The sequence below is a fragment of the Pseudorasbora parva genome, chromosome 17 (genome assembly GCF_024679245.1).
Source record: "Pseudorasbora parva isolate DD20220531a chromosome 17, ASM2467924v1, whole genome shotgun sequence".
Lineage (NCBI taxonomy): Eukaryota > Metazoa > Chordata > Actinopteri > Cypriniformes > Gobionidae > Pseudorasbora > Pseudorasbora parva.
Window position 1 is genome coordinate 8,615,184 of NC_090188.1, and position 21,964 is coordinate 8,637,147.

At 39.7% G+C, this 21,964-nt stretch overlaps 1 protein-coding gene across 1 annotated transcript in view; it reads left to right on the plus strand.

The window, feature by feature from the left end:
• The first annotated feature begins 1,219 nt into the window (after window positions 1–1,219).
• The window catches only part of btaf1 (BTAF1 RNA polymerase II, B-TFIID transcription factor-associated), a 30,916-nt gene continuing 10,171 nt past the window's right edge, over window positions 1,220–21,964 (plus strand). The window contains exons 1-20 of the mRNA XM_067421024.1: window positions 1,220–1,562; window positions 5,247–5,370; window positions 5,977–6,091; window positions 7,489–7,635; window positions 8,277–8,476; window positions 8,671–8,798; window positions 10,069–10,198; window positions 10,307–10,375; window positions 11,089–11,178; window positions 11,259–11,354; window positions 12,826–13,002; window positions 13,334–13,474; window positions 14,817–14,941; window positions 16,149–16,269; window positions 16,441–16,545; window positions 16,640–16,789; window positions 19,709–19,851; window positions 19,937–20,111; window positions 20,183–20,386; window positions 20,631–21,066. Of these exons, the coding sequence (XP_067277125.1) occupies window positions 1,549–1,562; window positions 5,247–5,370; window positions 5,977–6,091; window positions 7,489–7,635; window positions 8,277–8,476; window positions 8,671–8,798; window positions 10,069–10,198; window positions 10,307–10,375; window positions 11,089–11,178; window positions 11,259–11,354; window positions 12,826–13,002; window positions 13,334–13,474; window positions 14,817–14,941; window positions 16,149–16,269; window positions 16,441–16,545; window positions 16,640–16,789; window positions 19,709–19,851; window positions 19,937–20,111; window positions 20,183–20,386; window positions 20,631–21,066 (2,890 nt within the window). The 5' untranslated portion in view covers window positions 1,220–1,548. The remainder of the gene's footprint in view (window positions 1,563–5,246; window positions 5,371–5,976; window positions 6,092–7,488; window positions 7,636–8,276; window positions 8,477–8,670; window positions 8,799–10,068; window positions 10,199–10,306; window positions 10,376–11,088; window positions 11,179–11,258; window positions 11,355–12,825; window positions 13,003–13,333; window positions 13,475–14,816; window positions 14,942–16,148; window positions 16,270–16,440; window positions 16,546–16,639; window positions 16,790–19,708; window positions 19,852–19,936; window positions 20,112–20,182; window positions 20,387–20,630; window positions 21,067–21,964) is intronic.

Sequence of the window (21,964 nt, forward strand, 5' to 3'; positions counted from 1 at the left end):
AATAAGATGAAGGAAGCAGCCTACATGAGTTTCAAGATAAATGAGATATAAAAGGATTTAATACAATATTGCACTGATTAAAAAGGCACATTTATTTTTCATATGCATCAGTACAATCAATTATCTGAAAGTATAAATCTCAAACACTGACAATCGGAAGCCCCCATATGCTTATTTTAATGTGACGTGAAGCTAATAAATAAGCATTTATGTTCATGCATTTTAAGTCAATCAATGTCATTAATGGGTTGGATTTCCTATTAAATATATATTTTGGCATCAATATTGATGGCTCTCCATTCTGTTTGTTGTAGAATATATAGCATAGCATTTTTTTTTAAATTAGACTTTAAAACAATACAATAATGAGGTCAGTCAGCATTAATAACCACCAATCAATATTTTACCGGTTTATGGCTTCATGAAATGCTGGATTGTTGCAAGTAATTGTAGTTCCTTAAATTAAACTGTGATTTTTAAAAGCATAAGCATAATACGTTGGCCCGATTCCGTACACAGTTTAGATAAAGCAAGGTTTAGGCCTTAGTTCAGTTAGGAGATTTAGCTTTTATAAAGATGCTTTAGAGAAGAAGAAGAAGAAGAAGAATAAGAAGAAGAAGAAGAAGAAGAAGAAGAAGAAGAAGAAGAAGAAGAAGAAGAAGAAGAAGAAGAAGAAGACATTACTTATGTGCATCTTGAGCTTTATTATGCCAGAACGTTACGTCTGAATCTTACAAAGCTTCGCTTTAAATTCACCAGATAAATTAACACTCCGGGTCACCGCGAGAGGGAAGCAAAACACACATAGAAATCACCATCAACTACCAGAATTAGCCTACACAAAACTATTGAAGATGACTAGGTTCGACTGCAATACACTCGATATCCGATATTCAATAAATTAATGGTTTGTTTTATGCTTAATCAATAAAGAGCCAGAGAACATTTACATTTTTATTAATAGTAGCTATATGGTATTACGAAATGTATAAGTCACAGATTTCATTGGTTGGAATTATTTTATGAAATGTCTCCAATATGAATTTGGAACAATTACATGTAACGTTATAAAAATATTTCTACTGGAAAGAAGAATAAAAATCGTGTTTCCGGAGCATATTTTTTTCTTGTCCTGTGTGCTTCCTTTTGAAAAGTGCGTTGTGATTGGTCAGCTGGAGCCCATGTAACCAATCACAGCGCGCCTACCATGGATGAAGGAATAAATGCAAGATGGCTCCTCATATAAAACCAGCCGCCTGGCTTCTCTTTTGTGACCAACAAAATTATTTCCCCCCGTTTATTCGATTAAAATACCGTTTTCGGGGTAGTGCGGAGGGCTGAATTAACCTGTACGCTGGCGTAGGTGTTATTCGGCGTCTTCGGGCGCTGTGGGAGATATTTAATAAGCGAGCAGTCCGATTTTGAGGCAGTGTGCGGGAGATCGGGCCTGTCCGCGCACGCGACGGTCAGCAGCAGCGCGAGCGCGAGCCCGAACCTGAACCCGAACCCCGCGCCGGGATCATAACCCGGACAACCCAGACTGCTCAAATGGCTGTTTCAAGGTGAGTTGGTGGTTTATGGTCGATTTGCAGCCGGCAAATGTGTTTACTTAAATTTAGTAATTCGGAAGAACTGTTACTTTTATGATATACATTATAGGTAAAACGGTTATTATTTTAAAAAAAGTAACGTAATTCCTCTAAGCCACTGCAGAAGCAATATCCCCCAACCCCCGAGCAGACACGTAAATACGTAACCTGTCAAATTGTGTTATTTCATGCTGACTGTAGATCATATTCGCAGTGTTTTGTGTTATATTTCATGTGCGATGAATTCAACTTAAATAGTTTGTGGTCTGCCTGCCATTATGATTCTACTTTATCCTGGTAAATCTCCGGCTAATGTGTAAATCCACGGGTGATTAGTGGACTAACCCCACGCCGTGTCATCCCTCTCCCGGTTGGGCACTGTCAGTGATCATGGTTAACATTCAGACAGACTGAAGGCAGCACTCGTTTCTTCTAATCCATCTCTTCAGTTGATGCAGTAGAATAGATTAATGTGCCGTTATATAACTCGTCAGACAGGATGGTGTGGGGGAAGCTGCTAGATTATTATTTTTTTGTGAAAATTTTATTAACATGACACTCGCTGAAAGCTTCTATTCCTTATAGACCCCCCCCCCCCGTCAAATGGGCGGAGCGTTTATCACATGACCAGTTATCGCCAATAATAAAGTTAAAGGTTCAGTGTGTAGTATTTGAGGACTTATTGACAGAAATGCAATATAATGTACATAACTGTTTTCATTGGTTTATTTATAAAGTCCTTACATAATGTACTGTTATATGTTTATTACCTTAGAATGAGCAATTTCTATCTCCATACACTGTGAGCGGTCGTCATGTTTCTACAGTAGTAGCCCTAAACAGACAAACTTCTCTACAGCACGCTAGCTACTCTGCCATCTCCAGCGGAAGCATTTTTGTCATGTGTTGGCCCCCTTAGCTTCTCTATGTGCTCTGAACGGGAGGGGTGAGCATTGGGGGATGCAATTCACACCCTCACTACCAGGTGCTGCTAAAATTCATACGCTGCACTAGAGCTGGGCGATAAAACGATAACAATAATTATCACAATATAATTTTTCTTTGATAAAATGATAACAACAGTTCGATAAATTCTCAATATAATGCTTAACTTATGCGTAATGCTGCGCATGCGTATTGCAGACCGGGCTTCTGGGTGCTGCACACGCTCTTGTTTGCAGTCAGTGACTGACAGGCTTGGAGGATCGGCGTGAAGTGGAGCGAGAAAAATTAGCGATAGTGAAGAAAACTCAGAGCTCACGACCAGCTCGGAGGACACCGATGTTGTTGACAAGTTAGTTCGCACAACTTCAGTGGTTTGGAGATATTTTGGCTACCCATCTGACATAAAACAGAGCGACATACGTGGACTGCTTATCATTCACCTTGAAACTTAGAGAAACTGCTATTCGGTTGTGAGGGTCGGCAGGTTAGGATGGATCAATATGAAGTATAAAAAAACGTGTACACAGCAAGGAGAATATATCTTGCTAAATGAGTGCAAGATAAAGTTGTGAAATTAGTTTATATAGTTGATAGACAGGGTCTAAAACAAACTTTTTGCCACACCAGCCAGTAACTGGTGACTTAAGATAACTTACCAGCCATATTTTTTTTCCACCAGGCAGGAAAAATTGATTATTCCTTCCATAAAGTTATTCAGTGAAGTGAGTGTTGTTGTGTTTTGTTGTTTGATTAACATTAAAAACAGACAGCAGCAGGAATATTAGGCTGCTGTCTCTTTAAGACCTCACATCCAATATACTGATACACGTGTTTTCATTAACTGTTCACATTCACTTAAGAGATAACTGAATATGTTTACGAGGATACTTGCCAAGATAATCCTTACGACAATTTAGTTTGCATATGTTTGCATATAAAGAGAGAACTATTCAGTATATGCATGCTGCCTGAGAAGCAGTTTTCTGGGCATGCGCTTTAGTGACGCTTAACTAATTAAGTTTGCTTTCGCATCTTCATGCGCTTGGATATTTTAATTGCAGAGACTTAAAGGTGCACTATGCAGCTTTCGTCCACTGGAGGGCGCCTATTCAAAACAAATTGTAGTTTGATGACGCAAAGTGTGAGCGCAGCATCTTGGGAGATGTGGTCTTCTCATCACAGCCGGTGGAAAATAGGACTCGGGCAGAAATCACGTTCATGAAATGCGGTTATTAACGTTACTGTAGTCTAAAGCAGAGCAGGACCGAGTGTTATGGACCTGAGCACGGCCTCTGGAGCGATTGTTAAACAAATACCCGCCTCGCGAATACCGGGACTTTTATTGTGACGGGACGGGACACATTCGCCGGGCGCCTGCACAGATCCGCTCTTCCGGTTATGATTTTGAGGTAATGTAGCTCTGTTTATCATATTAGATACATTTAAGTGTCTTCAAAACGATGTTGTGACTTAACTCCGTGCGTTCACTTGTTCACACTGCTAAGAGTAAAGCGCTCCTGCGAAATAAAAGCCGAAACCGAGGGTAACGCAGATATGACGCAATTGACAGGCGACTCCCTCAAATGCAATGCTGAAACGTCCCTGTCCTTAGTTAAAATAGCAATTTTCTCACAATTTACAAATAGTTGGAAACTTCTGGGATATTGTAGGTACTCAACTGAACAAAATATATAACACCAGCCTAGTGGTTTTTGGATATTTTACTGCAAAAATACTACATAGTGCACCTTTAAACTTTTGTGACGATGACACACTGTCCAGTCAACAGTCCTCCTGAGCGTCATTCACTTTTTTGCACATTCATGTTCTTACAACATTAAATTGCTGGAATTCAAAAAAAATGTTGCCAGCCAACTAGCTGTTGATTGACACTCTTTTATATACTCGCCAACACTGATCATTACTCACATTTTCCTGCTGGCGAGTGTTAATTTTAGGCCCTGTATGTAGGTATACAGAGACAATATGCAAGCTCACATGTGAACATTTATATGATGCTATTTACAAAGATTATTTATTTTGTGCATTTGGTATAATGTTCCACAAACCCATTATTTCTCATACAATACTACAAAGCCCCTTCTTTCGAAAAGCGTAGTGTGCTCTGATTGGCTATCCACCCAAACTGGCTTCATTCAGACCTTTAGATGTCACTGTGTCCAAAACCGCTGATAATGTAGGGTGTCATTAAACCCAGCTAAACCTAAACAAAAATGCACAAATGCAATCATGACGTAACTTTCTTTTTCAATGCCAGTGTGGAGGGATATTTCAAGTGAAAAATGTTGAACTTTGAACTGACTCGCTAACTCTCACCATGTGAGGATGTGACCAATAGAAAAACTATATGTCACAATGTGACCTCTTAGCTTGATTTAAATAAACACAAACTTAAAGTTGAGAAAATCAATTTTATTTGTATTGAATTTTATACAAATATACATTATTTCAAAGCATCTTTACAGTAACATATGATGTTCAGCTTCAGGTTTGCAGTGTTGAAGGAAAGTGGAGTTGATTTGTGTAATTATTACATCATGTTGAATGTACTGTATGTTTCTAAAAAATATTAATACGTTGCAGTGATCAAAGAAATTTCACATGCACAGTCTAGTGTGACCATGGTAAACATTGTAGAATTGTATTGTGTTAATTATGATGTTGTTGTTGTTTTTTTCTCACTGTCATTAGGTTGGAACGTCTATTTATCTTATTGGACACAGGAACGACTCCTGTTACCCGTAAAGCAGCTGCTCAGCAGCTGGGAGATGTTGTTAAGCTTCACCCACATGAGCTTAATAACCTGCTATCTAAGGTAAGTGTTTAGGGCTTATTCAGACCAATCAAAATAATTTTCATTTTGGGACATATAGTAGGCTTATTTAGTAGTTTGTAATCTGAATAGCAAAAAGATGCATTAAACCCATAAAAAAATGTATATTCAAAAGAATAATGTATCTGTATTGTTGTACTAGTAGCGTTTTGTTTGTATATGGACAGGAAAAACGTCTTTCCTAGCACACAGTATTCCTAATATCCTGCTTGCCATCTGTTGTTCACAATGCTCTCATGTGATGTGAAAACACTACTGTGTATCGCTGTGGATAAGGCATTTATTTAGCAGATGCTTTTTAATGTAAATGTAAAAAATATATTTTTGATGAAATCCTCTGACCCCTCCATAGACAGCAATTTAATTAACACATTCAAGGCTCAGAAAGTTAGTAAAGACATCATTAAAATAGTCTGTGACTCCAGTGGTTCAACCTTAATTTTGTTTTAAAACAAGCTAACATTTGTTTTTCTTTTGAAGCACTTGTGCCTAATGTGTGTGTGCATGTGAACAAACCTGCCCGTTGCTGGATTTCAACCCTTCCGAATCCGATTATTGATCTGTTTTCCCTTCCTCTGGCCTCAATAGGTTTTAACATTCTTGAGAAGTCCAAACTGGGATACGCGAATCGCAGCGGGACAGGCTGTCGAAGCCATAGTGAAGAATATTCCGGAATGGAACCCGCCTCCAAAGCCAAAAGATGGTAAGCTGTATATTTCCAGATTACATTATTGGAAAATTGTGCAAAGGTTTTTCTTACATTTTTACAGGAAGGCACATAGCTCTGGTAACTGGTTATACACATCATCAAAGCAGTCTAATGCAAATCAGCTGTGATAATGTCGTCTGGAACATTAAAAGCAAACAAGTCTTAAAGGGGGGGTGAAACACTCAGTTTCAGTCAATCTCATGTCAATCTTGAGTACCTATAGAGTAGTATTGCATCCTTCATATCTCCGAAAAGTCTTTAGTTTTATCATATTTATAAAAGAAATATGGGCTGTACCGAGTCTTTCCGGAAAAAACCGAGCGCCTGGAGGCGTATCGTGTGGGCGGAGCTAAAGAATGATGAGCGCGCAAAGCGGTGACGTCCTCAAGCGTGGAGAAACCCATCTATCTCATCTAATACAGATAATGATCCACAATCAAATCTGAGGCTGAAATAAATTGAACAGGAGAAACGGCAACATCAGGATGTCCGTCTCTGTGGTATGTACTGTATTTAGGGGCCTTTGTGTGCAGTTTATGAGGACATGATTCGGTTTATGGACTATTGTATGTGACTAGACCTTAGAGGTAGCAAGCAAAACGGTTTTGCACGTCAGAGTCAGAATAGTGTAACGTTATACAGAACAACAATGGAGTAACCGTTAGCGCATTTGAATGACGAAGCACGCGATCGTATCGTTTACTGATGTTTACTCATGCGACGGTAGCCAATAGCAGAGACATTTGAAGTTGATTTACTCACCGGCATCTTCCAAAGCAGGACCGCTCTGTCAAAAACACACTTCTTTGGTATGATTTGGTGAAGTCCTGTGACAGCAGTGGCCGTGGAAATCCACTTTGCGACGCGACTGAAGCGATGCCTTGAAGCTTCCCGTCATTTCTGCGTTCAAATCGGTTCAAATGCAGCGCTGCCTTCCCGCAATGCTGTGCTGAAGCCGCTCGACGTCACCCATAGGAATAAAGTGGAGCACATAAGTGTTCACAGACGACTGGATCTGCAGCTGAGAGACTGTTTACAGCGTGCATTTCCTCTCTCTCCCTCTAGTGACGCGCGCGCACCCTTCCGGGAGAAGAGCCTGTACAGCCCATACAAGGACCTTCCGCTCTATTTAACGTCAAATAGACCCATACTCGAAAAAAACTCGCCGAAACTTGTGAGAAACCGGAAGGAGTATTTTTAACACAGAAATACTCCATCAAACGTCCAACATTAGTTTTTGAAACTTTGTCTATGTTTAGGATGGGAATCCAAGTCTTTAAAGGTGTAAAAAGCTCAGTATGCATGAAACAGCATTTCACCCCCCCTTTAAGCTTCTATCTAGTGTGTGTTGTGAGCTGAGCAAGAGCTTTAATGTGTGTTGTACTTCTCAGAGGTGTGTCCAGAAGATATATCTCCAGAGGACTGCTCTTCAGACAGGCTGAGTTTCTACAGGTTTGATATCTCCCGTCTGCTCAAGCATGGAGCGTCGCTGCTTGGCTCTGCAGGAGCTGAGTTTGAGGTGCAAGATGACAAGTCAGGTAGGGTTAGATCTCGCACGCGTGTTAAAACTGCAGCTTTGTAACTTTCATGCCGTTATTATTACTATTGTTTATACTCAGGGTTTGGAGTTTGTTCAAATTTTTAACCTCAAGCATCAAACTTTGCTGTGTAACTTGCCATGCACCTATTGTGTCACAGACGTTAGTTATGTCAAATGCAGTTTTTGCATATGTGTAGATATTTATAACTACAGGAAAGAGATGTAATACCATTGAATTTGACTGTACTAAGGAAATTACAGCATTGTACATTTGACAGTCTTTGTCCTAGAATTGGATAAGAGGTGCAGGTGATAAGTGCATTTATTTGCATATCTGTATGGAAGAAATTTGACTAGAACTGTTTTGTCTGTCCATGTACACCTTCATTTGTCACTTCGTACGTGTTGTTTATTAAACTTGCTTGTACTTTACCCTGCACCAAACGTGAATGATACCTCATTGATTGGTGCTATTATGTTTCTGTGCAAGCGATTGTTATTTTTTACCTGGTAGACAATAAAATGGGTGATATCTAGAGACGGGAGTATCATAGATTTGACTTGAACCATAAAGAACACACCTGGAACACCTTTGCTGGTTTTGACCATTCTAAGTCATGATTGCATTCTGTTCTTCAGGTGAGACGGATCCCAAAGAGCGGTTGGCCCGACAGCGAAAGCAGTTGCAGAAGAAGTTGGGATTGGATATGGGCGCTGCCATCGGCATGAACACTGAGGATCTTTTTAATGATGAGGACCTGGAGGACGCTTGTGCCTCCAGTACCAACAGAACACAGCCTGGTAAAAGCCTGGGCTGTCACTTCTCGCGCAACCATCTGGTGAGTTGTGCTGGGAATTTCTTATCTTCATCTCATTCTACAAAAGTTTAAAGGCTCACGTTAGAGGAGAAGGGGAATGGGTGTAAATTATTGTAAGCTATATTGTGATTATTTCATGTCATCCAGAGCTGATACCAGGTCTAATTGGGGCACTTATCATATTAAAATGTTCAGTCTTGTCTTCTCCTCTTTAGCCTGCTGCAGAGCTCATAGACTCACAGTTTCGTCCAGGCATGAGCAATCGACAGAAGAACAAGGCCAAAAGGATGGCGAAACTGGTGGCAAAGCAGAGATCCAGAGACACGGATCCTAATGAGAAGAGGTAAAGCGAATAGACCGGAATTTCCTTTTGTTCCTTAATTTTTAACAGTCAAAAAAAGTCAGTTATTTACCCTGTACTATTAGCAATTTTGGGTATAACTTTAATAAGACTAGGGAGAAATGCCCTTCATAAAAGGTAAAAATATCACACATGCAGATTTAAATGTCAAAGCTGATTAAAAACTGTGAGAAATATTGCTTTAGAATAAATATAATGACAACACAAAAAATAAAATAAAAATATCTGGAAAAGCAATTTTATTACAATGACAAGTGAATGACTGATTTCACGTGAACAGGCTTAATGTCGAGCCCCTGCTATTTAATTTATATCTTTATTCTATTGCATTTGTGCTATCTTTATTCTATTGCATTTGTGCTATCTTTATTCTATTGTCTTTTTAAATTCAGTTTACCATTTAAAAATCAAGTTTCCTTGTGCTGTGTGTAAGCTTTAGCAAATAAAATAACCCATTGTAAAAAATATATTGAAATATTTGTGAGATAACTGCAATGGTAATTGTTCAAAGTTTACACATGCAAAAAAAAGCTTTATCATATAAAGTGATCTCTTCAAAATAAATATTTGATTCAATAGATGGACAAAAAAAGTCTGTTTAAAAAGGCCTTTATTAACCCCTTGGAGCCATGTGGATTACTTTTATAATGGATGGACTTTTTTGGGCTTCACATTTTGGGCTTTACCCTAGTTAAAAACAACTATTGTATTCATCTGAAAGAAGAATGTCTCATTCACTTAGTATGGGTAATTATCATGGGGTAATTTTCATTTTTTTCTGAACGAACCCTTTTAAGACAACAACAACCAAGCAACTTTATGGATAATGAACACTATATTTAAAGTTAATATAAAGGTTTTATACAGGAATCACAATTGTAGGACACAATCTATCGCACTCTTTTGAAAGTCGAGAAAAAATAAAAGGAAAGTGATGTAGGCTGAGGGTTTAAGGTCGCTCTGCAGCATTGAATTTTCACAGTGATACTAGGTTATCATACCTGCTTTTTCTGTTTCTTTTAGTGTGTAAGAAACTTGTTCTAGTCTTTTTATGGCTTATACAGCCACCTTCACGTGTCAAAGATTTGCACCGCTAAATGCACTAGATGAATCATTTTCAGAATCAGGTCGTGGTGTGCCTGAAGGATCCCAGCCCTATAAACGGTGTTTTATGTTGACTTTAAAGATAATGACTGTTCCTGGGGATGTGGGCGGTCAGTCTGACCACTGCTCTTATGTTCCTCTGCCACAGCAATGACAGTTTTGAGGGAGAGCCAGAGGAGAAACGGCGGAAAACCACAAATGTAGTCATTGAGCAGCCAGCAACCGACAGCAAAGTCTTAATTGATAATATCCCTGATAACTCCAGTTTATGTGAGGAGGTGTGAGACTTGCACACATGCTTGCTTTTTCTTTCACATATTGATCTGTTCACATTCAACGTGTCCTTTTGTGTCCATCTAATGAGTTTTTTTGTTATTATTTCACAGACTCAGGAATGGCCCCTGGAAAGCTTCTGTGATGAACTGTGCAATGACCTCTTCAACCCCTCGTGGGAGGTACTAAAAAAACGTATTAAATAGAGCAAATCTGTTATTGCTAAAATCCCACCATCTTAAAATCTTGCCTTGAAATGGCCGCAAGAAAAGAAGGGATCATACAATTAATTGAATGAATCAGTGCTTTTGAAAATTAATAGTCCAATAAAAAGTGCATTCAAATATTTATATTTCACTATGCCTAATTATATTTTCGGTAAAATCATTGTGATTATCTCAATGATTAAATATTCAATATACCTTCCAGGCCTGGTTGAGATTGCAATTTATTTCAAATGAAGCAGTGATTTATCTCTAGTTGCCTTGCCTGTCAGTGTTATTTTAGTATTATTTTTGTACTATTATAGTATGTATTAATATTATGAATTAGCTAAATTTTTAATTAGTTTTGTTTTGAAACTTTTTCTATTTCGGGTTTAATTATTGTAGTGCTTTACCGTAATCTTTTATTTCTTTTCATTTAGTTGCCAAGCCAATATTTACATTTAAAAATTTAAACTTTTTTAATATATTCTTCTTTTTTTCCAGTTAATGCAAATAGTTTTATTAATTTTAGTTAATGATGACACTGATTCCTGCTGGTCTTGTGCTTTTTGAGAGAGAAATGATCTTAAGTGCAGTTTTCAGTTGCATGTGAACAGAAGTTATTTGTATGTGTGGTTATAGTGAAAGGAGTAGTGGTTGGTCACTAAGTTTTTATTTGGCATGTTTAGATTCGTCACGGTGCCGGCACGGGGCTGAGGGAAGTGCTGAAGTGTCATGGTGCTGGTGGAGGAAAGACTGTTGGCAGTACAACAGAACAGGTGTTCACCAGCTCATTGCACATTTTCACTGTCAGCGTTTAAGTTCAATGTTTGATGTTTGATACCTTCTGCATTTTCAGATGGAGAGACAACACCAGGAGTGGCTAGAGGATTTGGTCATCCGGCTTTTGTGTGTCTTTGCTCTGGACAGATTCGGAGACTTTGTATCAGATGAGGTTTGTGATCTCATAACAAGTTTTTGATTATTAATGTCTGCAGCCCTGTTGAGTAGCTGAGAAATACTGACATTTGAACCTGTAATTACACAACGTGTCAGCATCACAATTTTTTTTAAATTATCATTATTTATTTTTTAATGGTGGTGTTTTTTCCCCTTAGGACTAGAGTTAGGGCTGTCACGATTCCTTGATTCAATTCGAGTACTTGATTTAAAAAAAATCCTTGATTGCAATTTACCAAGTAACCGGCAAAATAACAGAAATGCTGCGTTCCACTTACAAGAATACATGACCCGCATAATTAGACATTGCACATTGTATTAAAACCATTTAAAAACATACTTCAGCACAGATAATGCTATTGAGTGCTTTAATTATTTTCATACCTGTAGGTTCCATGTGCCTTATGGGCGGCTCCGTTCAGATGCTGCTCCACGTTAACGGTTATCATTTACATGCGTTAAGCACACCTCAAACTCCATCTGCGCTTATGCTGTGAGTTTGAGTTCCTTGTAACTTTCATCTGACAGCGCATTGTGCGCCATTTCATCAGATTTCTTAGGTAAATAATTTATAAACCTATGACAACACAGGAGAATACATCATTATATGTTTCTAAATTTGCAAACTGTTCATTGCGATTTCTAAAGTCTAAATGCTCGCTCTGAGTTGCTTGTTTTGTTGTCCACATGCTCTTATTCAAGAAATTACATTGGCTGTAATTTCTATATTTAATTTTAAAGCTACACTGTGTAACTTTTTTAGTTTATTCTTAGCTAAAAACACTTAGTTCCTTCAAAAATATGTGCTCATTAATGTATATTTACTTCTTTCAAGTAATAAAGTATTCTCGTAAGTTTATAATATGTCATTGAAAATACATACGGGTGAGGGGTTCGAATGCGGGTCGCCATGTTGCCCCTCCATCTTGAAAGTACGTTAGCCAAAGAGGGACATACCCGCAAATTCAAGCTTCGCCTTTCGCGTTTTAACACTCAATGGCACCGTGTCGAATGTGAAGAGGGGGATTGCCATGTTAATCTTGGACTAAATCGGCCACCGTAGGAGTTGAAACGAAATCAGAATTGAGAGGAACAGAAACTATTATTCACTGGATGGTCATATACCTTTTCGCTGCTAGATGGGGGAAAATATCACACAGTGTAGCTTTAATATACTGTAAAGTGTAACAACACCAGGCCGTTTAAAAACTATGATTACTTGATTTCGATGCTTTATTTGAAACAACTATTACTAACTTTTTGTTATATATGTTTTAAGTCATTTTAAAGGCTACTGTTAGCTTGAGTCTATTTTTATTACAGCGAAAAAATAATCGATTATCAAAATAATTGTTAGTGACAGCCATAACTAGAGTTTAATTTGTTTTAATTATTATTTAAGGTAGTGGCAAGGGTTTCATTTTCTTGTTTTTATCTTAAAGCACTTCCTTTTCTTAACTTTCCAGGTGGTTGCACCTGTCAGAGAGACGTGCGCCCAGACTCTTGGTGTGGCTTTGAGGCACATGGCGAACAGTGGCGTTGCCATGACTGTGGACATTCTGCTTAAGCTGCTAACTGAAGACCAGTGGGAAGTTCGACACGGAGGCCTGCTGGGCATCAAATATGTTCTTGCTGTCAGACAGGTGAAGTCTTGCATTCTTATTAGCTGAGATCTAAAGTGGTAAGAAGAGTAATGTCTGCAAACCGAGATTATTGCTCCAAAAATATATATATCAATAAACACTCCAACGTCCATTAGGTCTTCATCAGGCACCACACCGTTGTGGATTTAGATGCAACTCTGTACGAGTACAAGTAATAACAATACTCAACAAGGGTATTGTGCACAATGATGACCTGTTTATTAATGAATGCTTTTTGAGCAGTGGACTACTCTTTTTACCTCTGGGATTGTCATGAGATTTAGAGTGACATGCGTCCTGTTGTGTAACCTGAGTTTGACCTTCATCTTAGGATTTGATCGCCGCGCTCCTGCCCCGGGTTCTTCCTGCCATTACAGAAGGCCTGCGGGATCTGGACGATGATGTTCGTGCTGTGGCAGCAGCAGCTTTGATTCCTGTGGTGGATGGATTGGTTCAGTTACAGCCTGCTAAGGTCTGAGCTCAAAGTTAATTTGTTTTTGACATTTTGTGAGTGCAGACATATATAGAGAACATGTAGTCTTATCAGATGCCGATAATCTTAAATTATTAAATAGTCGGTCTGTCACTGACAGTGCCACTGTGCAGGGAAATACATTTTCCGACACATTTAAGTCATTCTTACATCTAGCACTTATTCACAGTAATTTCTTTGGGTTAATGCCTGCATGCCTTAAGGGGGTCACACACCGGACGCGGAGCTCGGGGGCACGCCGCGCAGCGTCTCAGGTATCGCACACCGGACGCGCACATTTTAAAAGGCTACGTTTATTATACATTTCCCCAAAATATGTTTAGACTTTATTCAAGCTGTTGAACTCAGAATGTGAAACAAATGTGTCTTGTAGCAAAAGTTGAAATCAGTATACCTTAACGATAATATACTTTTAATATAAAGCCTTGAAATGGCGTTCTGTGGCGTGGCAGGATTTAGAACAACTTCCTGAGTCGCTGCGGACAGGCGCCGAATGCCGCCACCGGTGTGCGTACACTCATTAAAAACAATGTGTTCGAATTTTAAAGACGTGGCGCGCCGCCAAGCTCCGCGTCCAGTGTGCGACCCCCTTTAGTGTTGTCACGATACTGGAATTTCTCATTTTGATACAATACAAATGAAATGGACTGCTTTTATTGTTTTAAGGTAAGTTTAACAGTAATATTCAGGTAAGAAACTGGATAACAAAAATAAAGTAATCAAATTTAATATAACATTGGAAAATGCAGATTAATCCATTAACGTTACACAAGTGAATCAGTCGAGCAGTAAGTGATCGCCTGTCTTTTTGTAGTTTGAATAACATTAACACAGAGTGTGGCACATTTAGTCGGCTGCTGTTCCTTTAAGACCTGATGCACAAATGAATCCAAATAAAATCTTGTTCCTGTTACACATTCTTCCTGAATTGTTTACAAATGTGTTCACGTTAATACTCACCAAGGTGGACGTGACATTATTTTTGAGTGTATTTGACCATTAAAAAGCTGGAAAAAGGAGCTAATTTTTGCACTTGTATGTCAGAGGTGGCTTTATATTTTGTACGTGTATGCGCTTCTGATGGGAGCTCAATCTTCGGAATGAGTAGAATTATGTGCAATCCCGTGCGAAATTCAGATTTGTCACACCAACACTATTTAACCAGAGTGAATGAGAGGTCACCTTGCTGTCACTCAAGAGGAGAGCAAGAAAGCGCAGCTGGTATCGATGTATCAATACTGTAGAAAGTAGTATTGATATTGTTGCAGTATCAATATTTTTGACAACACTAATATCTGTATCCTCTGTTTGTGTTGAATAGGTTCCCTTTATTGTGGACACACTGTGGAATGCTCTGCTGGAGCTGGACGATCTCACAGCCTCAACTAACAGCATCATGACCCTTCTGTCATCTTTGCTCATTTACCCACAGGTCCGCCAGTGCAGGTTAGATCCACATTTAAATAGGAAAGGATCTCTCATTTTTATTGCAATTAAATGGATAGTTCACCCAAAATTGAAAATTAGCTCACCCTCACCCTCAAGCCATCCTAGGTGTGTATGACATTCTTCTTTTAGACAAATACAATTAGTTTTATTTAAAAAAATGTCTTGCCTCTTCCAAGCTTTATAATGGCAGTGAATTTCTGTTTTAAAATCCATAAGTACATATATCCATCATAAAACTGCTCCACATGGCTCTGGGGGTTAATAAAGTCCTTCTGAAGGGAAGCGATGTGTTTAAGAAAAATATCCATATTTAAAACTTTACCTTATTTAATCTCTAACTTCCGCTAACAGTTAGGCCGGGGACACACTGCAAGCATGCCGTGAGTGTCTCGGCTGCGTGGCGTGTCCGTTTTTATTTCGGCTGCCATGTTAACCGGTTAGAGCTTGCATACTGCCTGCGTCACGCGCGGCCCGAGCCGCGCGGAAAACGCGTGCATGCTTCAAATAGAAGAGACGCCTATTTTTCACGCGACACGCGAGCGTGTTGTAAGCGTTTCTAGGCAAAATAGCATGTTTATATGTCATTTTGACGCAAATACATATTAATAAATGACATTTTCATGTGTGAAAGTCTGTAGGTTAACTTAAATGCAGCTATAGGCCTAATTGTAATAATAAAATTTTGAAATATTAAACCTGTCAATACAGAACGAAATATTCTGTAGCCTATTTTGCCGTCAGTACCATATGTATAATGGCCAATAGGCTACTGCCGACGTTGTCTTTGCTGTATCAATAGGCAATATATTTATATTTAACATGACGTATAGGGCTTCCCTGTACATTAATAGCAGCAGCAGCGCCGCGTCAGACACGCTTCTGGTGTGCAATGACAGAGAAAATGCCAGGCAGCCGCCCCGCGGCTGACACGCAGCAGAAACGCCACGCACACACCACGCTTGCAGTGTGTCTCCGGCCTTATATGTGTGTTCAAAACAGAAACAAACATTCACTGCTATTATAAAGCTTGGAAGAGGCAGGACATTTTTTAAATATAACTATTTGTATTCGTCTGAAAGAAGAATGTCACAACTAGGATGGCTTGAGTGATTTAATCATGGGCTAATTAATCTTAACTATCTTTTTAACACCACTTTTCTTTACAATCAATGGGAAAATAAATCCTTATTTTTATCTTTCCCAGCACGCAACAGTCTCTAACGGTGTTGGTTCCTCGAGTGTGGCCGTTCCTTAGACACACCATTGCTTCTGTTCGCCGGGCTGCTCTAGAAACCCTCTTCACCCTACTTTCTAAAGCAGACCAGGTTGGATATTTTGTGTAAAGTCACACATCTTTACAGGAAGTTTTTGGCATATAGAAAAAGTAGGATGTCTTTTTAACTCGGGTTGCACAGTAAAATGAGAATCAAAATATGCAGTTTGACATCTTTACGTCTTTCCCGTTTCCTGCTCTGATTTTAAAATGTTGTCTTTAGAGTTGTGCTGTGTGGCTGAATCCCATCATGCAGGACATGTTAAGGCACATCTTTCAGTCCTGCATCCTGGAGAGCAACCAAGAGATCCTAGAGCTGATACAGAAGGTGTTGCCCACTGAAACTTGCTCTGTTCTGTTCTTTGACAGTTTTTTCTGATTTATATGTTAATTAGTTTATTAATATGTTGATGTTTTTCTAGGTGTGGGGGGAGTTGTTGCGACAGGCCCCACAGCAGTATGTGGTGGCGGCCAGCTGTCCTTGGATGGGTGCCTGGCTCTGTTTGATGATGCAAGCATCACACATACCAATAGACCCCAACATGCTGCTGGAAGTGAAAGCCCGCTTAAAGGTGAGGGTGGAGGTCAAAATCTCTTAACATGTAATTTCAGTTAACCAGTAATAGTGTTGTCACGATACCAAAATTATGACTTCGATACGATATCAGACTAAAATATCGATATATCGATACTAAATCGATACCACAGTAAAAAAATAAATAAATAAGATAAGATGCTTAATATGACAACAGAACTTGTTATTATTCATTGTTATTTTTTACTAAAAATTCATGTGGCCAGCATGTTCCTTAGGGTTGGGCATCGTTTTGATTTGAACAATTATTGATCAATTGATCAATTACTATTAAAATTATCTCACAAATTTTTGCTATCTCAATGTATTATTTACAATGGGGTAATTGTGTTGCAATAGCTTACACACAGCACAAGAAAGCTTGATTTCGAATGGTAAATTGAATTAAAAAAGACGAGTAAACAGTAATAAAATAAGAACAAATAAACAGATTACAAACAATAGCACAAATAAATACAATAGAATAGAAGATACAAATTAAACAGACTGCTTTATTTTTTCAGGTAGGTCTAACATTCAGATAAGGAACTGAATTTAAAAAATGCATAGTAATTACATTTAAAACAACATTGAATAATGTTCTTTGTAAAAAATTCAATAGCGTACAGATGAAACTATTAAAGTTACACAAGTTGATCAGTCAAGAGCAGTGTGATCGTGTCTTTTTGTAGTTTGAATAGCAAATGACTGCGGTGCCTTTAAGACTAACAGACGCGTGGATCCTAAACACTGTTCCTGTTACTCGCTCTTCCTGAACTGTTTGCGACTGTGTTTACATTAATACTCTTCCAGATGTGCACTGATAATTCTTTGAGTGTATTTGACCAATAATAAGCTGGAAAAGGAAGCAAATGTTTGCACTTGTATCATGTCAGAGGCGGCTTTATTACGGTAGGCTATGTGTGTGTGCGCTTCAGATGTGGAGCACGAAATCTGCGGGGATTAGTAGAATTAATTTATGTGCAATCCCGCGCGAAATTCAGACCGATCACTCACTAACACTAACACACTGTCATGAGGAAAAAGTCCAGCAGAACGCGCGTTCGCCCGCTTCGCCGTGCTCAGAGGTTAACCGGGCTGAGGGAGAATATGCCGGTGTGTGTCAACACACTAACACACTGTCATGAGGAAAAAGTCCAGCAGAACGCGCGTTCGCCCGCTTCGCCGTGCTCAGAGGTTAACCGGGCTGAGGGAGAATATGCCGGTGTGTGTCAACCAGGTGTCAACTCGCTGACGGTCAGAGAGGAGAGCGCAGCTGATATCGATACTGTAAAGACTGAGAATCGTATCGTTTCAGATATTCCAGTATCGATATATATCGAAATATCGATATTTTTGACAACACTAACCAGTAATTTATCGTTATCTAAAGTCATACTTTTATTGAGCAAGGTGCACTATATTAATAAAATATTAATCAGCACAACTGTTTTCAACATTAAGATGCGTCTTTAACATTAAAGGGGGGGTGAAATGCTGTTTCATGCATACTGAGCTTTTTACACTGTTAAAGACTTGGATTCCCATCCTAAACATAGACAAAGTTTCAAAAACTAATGTTGGACGTTTGATGGAGTATTTCTTTGTCAAAAATTCTCCTTCCGGTTTCTCACAAGTTTCTGAGTTTTTTTCCCGTATGGATTGGTTTGTCGTTCATAGAGCGGAAGGTCCTTGTATGGGCCGTACGGGCTCTTCTCCCGGTAGGGTGTACGCGTACGTGACTAGAGCGAGAGAGGAAATGCACGCCCATAAACACTCTCTCAAGCTGCAGATCCACTCGTCCGTGAACACTTATGACGCGCCGCGCCCCCGCTCCACTTTATTCCTATGAATGACATCAAGCGACTTCAATGCTACAGCACAGCATTCCGGGAAGGCAGCGCTGCATTTGAACCGATTTGAACGCAGAAATGACGGGAAGCTTCACAACATCGTGGATCTCCACGGTCACTGCTTTCACAGGACTTCACCAAATCATACCAAAGAAGTGTGTTTTTGACAGAGCGGTCCCAACGATAAAGGTTCGGTCCTGCTTTGGAAGCAGCTGGTGAGTAAAACTGCTTCAAATGTCTCTGCTGTTGCTATCGTCACGTGAGTAAACATCAATAAACGACACGATTGCGTGCTTCGTCATTCAAATGCGCTAAAGGTTAACGTTACACTAGTCTGACGTGCAAAACCGTTTTGCTTGCTACTGCTAAGGTTTAGTCGCATACAATAGTCCATAAACCGAATCATGTCTTTATAAACTGCGAGTAAAGACACACAAATGTTGACAGGCCACTAAATACAGTACATACCACAGAGACGGACGTCCTGCTGTTGCTGTTTCTCCTGTTCAATTTATTTCAGCCTGATTCTGGATCACGTATTAGCTGAATTCGATCGATAGCATACATGGGTTTCTCCACGCTTGAGGACGTTACCGCTTTGCACGCTCATCATTCTTTAGCTCCGCCCACACAATACGCCAGGCGCTCGTTTTTTTCCGGAAAGACTCGGTACAGCCTATATTTCTTTTATAAATATAATAAAACTAAAGAATATATAATTGTATTAAAATTTCTCAATATTACTCTGTACTGTACTTTGATGCCTAACATTTAAACAGTAGTGTACATGTGCTTCAAACTTCCTGCCTGTCCAGACAGTGATAAGTACAGACATGACTCAAACAATGCAGACTTTACACCTCAGATTAGAGCTCTCCAGAGTGAGAAAGCGCTTTCCAGTTTTTTTTTTCTTTTGTGCAGTATGCATCAGACGGTCAGTGAACAGAGTGTGGGTGGACTGTGGGCATACTGTCCTAGGCTGAGACTAATCCAGCCTACAACCTTCACACTTCCCACACATCCAAAAACAGATCTTCTCTGAGCTTCATACTGTTAATCTGCAGGAGAAAGCTTCTGGGAAGACCCGGCAGGGATCTGTTCCAGTCAAGGAAGCAGTCCAGGAATACATTGGTGGAGCGGAGACCATTACCGAAGACCCTGCCACACGAGACTATGTGGTGACACGTGCACGTCTAATGGCTGCAAAGTGAGTGTGGGGGGGGTTCTTAATTTTTTTTAATTTTTTGTGTGTGTGTACCAAATTGGAGTCTGACTACTTTGTGTCCTCTTAGGCTGTTGGGGGCGCTGTGCAGTTGTATATGTGACCCTCGGTTGAACAGCTCTTCTCAGGAACTCCGGCCTGCCGAGTCTCTAGCTCAACTTTTACTCTTCCATCTCAATTCCAAATCGGCCCTGCAGCGGATTGCGGTTTCCATGGTGATCTGTGAGTGGGCAGGCCTTCAGAAGGTGAGAACAGGAATGGGCCACTCTTGGGTTTCTTTTTAAACATGTTAATGACGTGCTGTCCTTCATCACAGGAGTGTGAGCTGTTATCCAGCGTGGTTCAGCCCCGGTTGCTGACCATCCTCTCAGAACAACTCTACTACGATGAGATCGCCATTCCTTTTACTCGCATGCAGAATGAATGCAAACAGCTCATAGCACTGCTGGCTGATGCCCAAATTGACGTAACAGAACGAATCAACTCTGCTGTGTTCACCATTGATCAGGCCAATGAGCTGGTTAGTAAAAGATGCTAAAAGTCCAGTTCTGGAGTATTCTGCTTTTATTTCAAGAAAAAGGTCCATTCTGGACTGATATATAGTTATATGATAAATTATAATAAAACAAAAACTCCATTTCTGTTAGGATGCTTGCTCAGAAAGCAGTAGATACCAAGGTTGCTCATTAAAGCCTATTTGTGTACTGTATGCCACTTTGGTTTATTTTTTCAAACTGACTTATTCATCCCCTGATTTTCTCTAGGTGACCACTATCTTCTCAGAATGCACCTCTTCTCTGAACCTCAAGTCGCGTCAGTTCCAGCCTTTGGACAGCAAGAGGGTGCAGGCTCATTCCACTGTGAGTGAGACCAGTGCTGAATGGCAGCAGCTGCAGCTGAGAGTTCACACCTTCACTGCCTGTGCTGTGGTGGGACTGGCCATGCTGCCAGATAAACTCAATCCTTTGGTCAGACCCCTGATGGAGGCGGCCCGCCGTGAAGAGAACATACTCGTTCAGGGTTACGCAGCCTCCAACATCGCTCGTCTGCTGCAGCTGTGCGCTGCCAGATCTCCCTGTCCTAACTCCAAGATTGTGAAGAATCTCTGCAGCTCAGTGTGTGTAGATCCGATGCTCACCCCTAGCGCTGCCTGTCCTGTCCCGCCAACCAGCTCTCCAGCAATACAAGAGAGCAGTAAAGGTGAGAGGAACACAATAGCTTTCATATTTTCATTGCCCATCTGAGTAGAACGATTTTGTGGGTAAGTTGTTTGTTGTCCCTTTCAATTTAATGTAAAGAATGGATTCATAAACAAGTTTTACAAATTTATTCTGATTTTATTTGTAAAAATAAGGTCCATTAGTAGTAGGGCTGTCATTTTTGAGAAATCTCATTCGAATTAGATTCAAAATATCAAGCAATGTATTTGAATATATTCGATATCTACGATCACCACCCCCCATAAAAATAAAAAATAAAAACACAACAAAATACGACACCGCAGTTACGGAGATTCAATCACACATTTATTAACAGTCTGACAGTCATAAACTGGACTCCGGCCTGTCTGGAAAAATAAATTGTTAACTTAATGTTTAAAACGGCAGGTTATCAATTTATTCGATATGAAGTGCACTATGCGTAGACAATCACAACATAAAGGCTACATGGTAAAAAACAGTATTCAGAACAGGCACAAACAATAACGTGACAAAACAGCAGCAGGAGTACGGCCTATAGCCTAACCTTATTCATTTATTTATACTGTTTGCTAGAAACCCTAATCTATCAACTTGATCTGGATCAAGTGCGGCTCTCTTTTTATTGACGGTGTTCCCCGCGGTGGAGAACACTCGTTCGGAGCGCAAAGATTCGCTTGATTTGGTCATGGGACCTATGCTACGATACGTTTAGAGTGCCCTCTATTGTATGAGATTGCACACAATAATGTAAAAAACAAACGGTCTAATCATAAGCCGCGTTTAAATGCACACCTTTTTTTGTCGTTTGATTAAAATAATTTCAATTGAAAGATTCCGTGGACTGTTTACATGAGGTGTTATCTAAACCAATCCAGGGTTTACATGTGTGTGCTGAC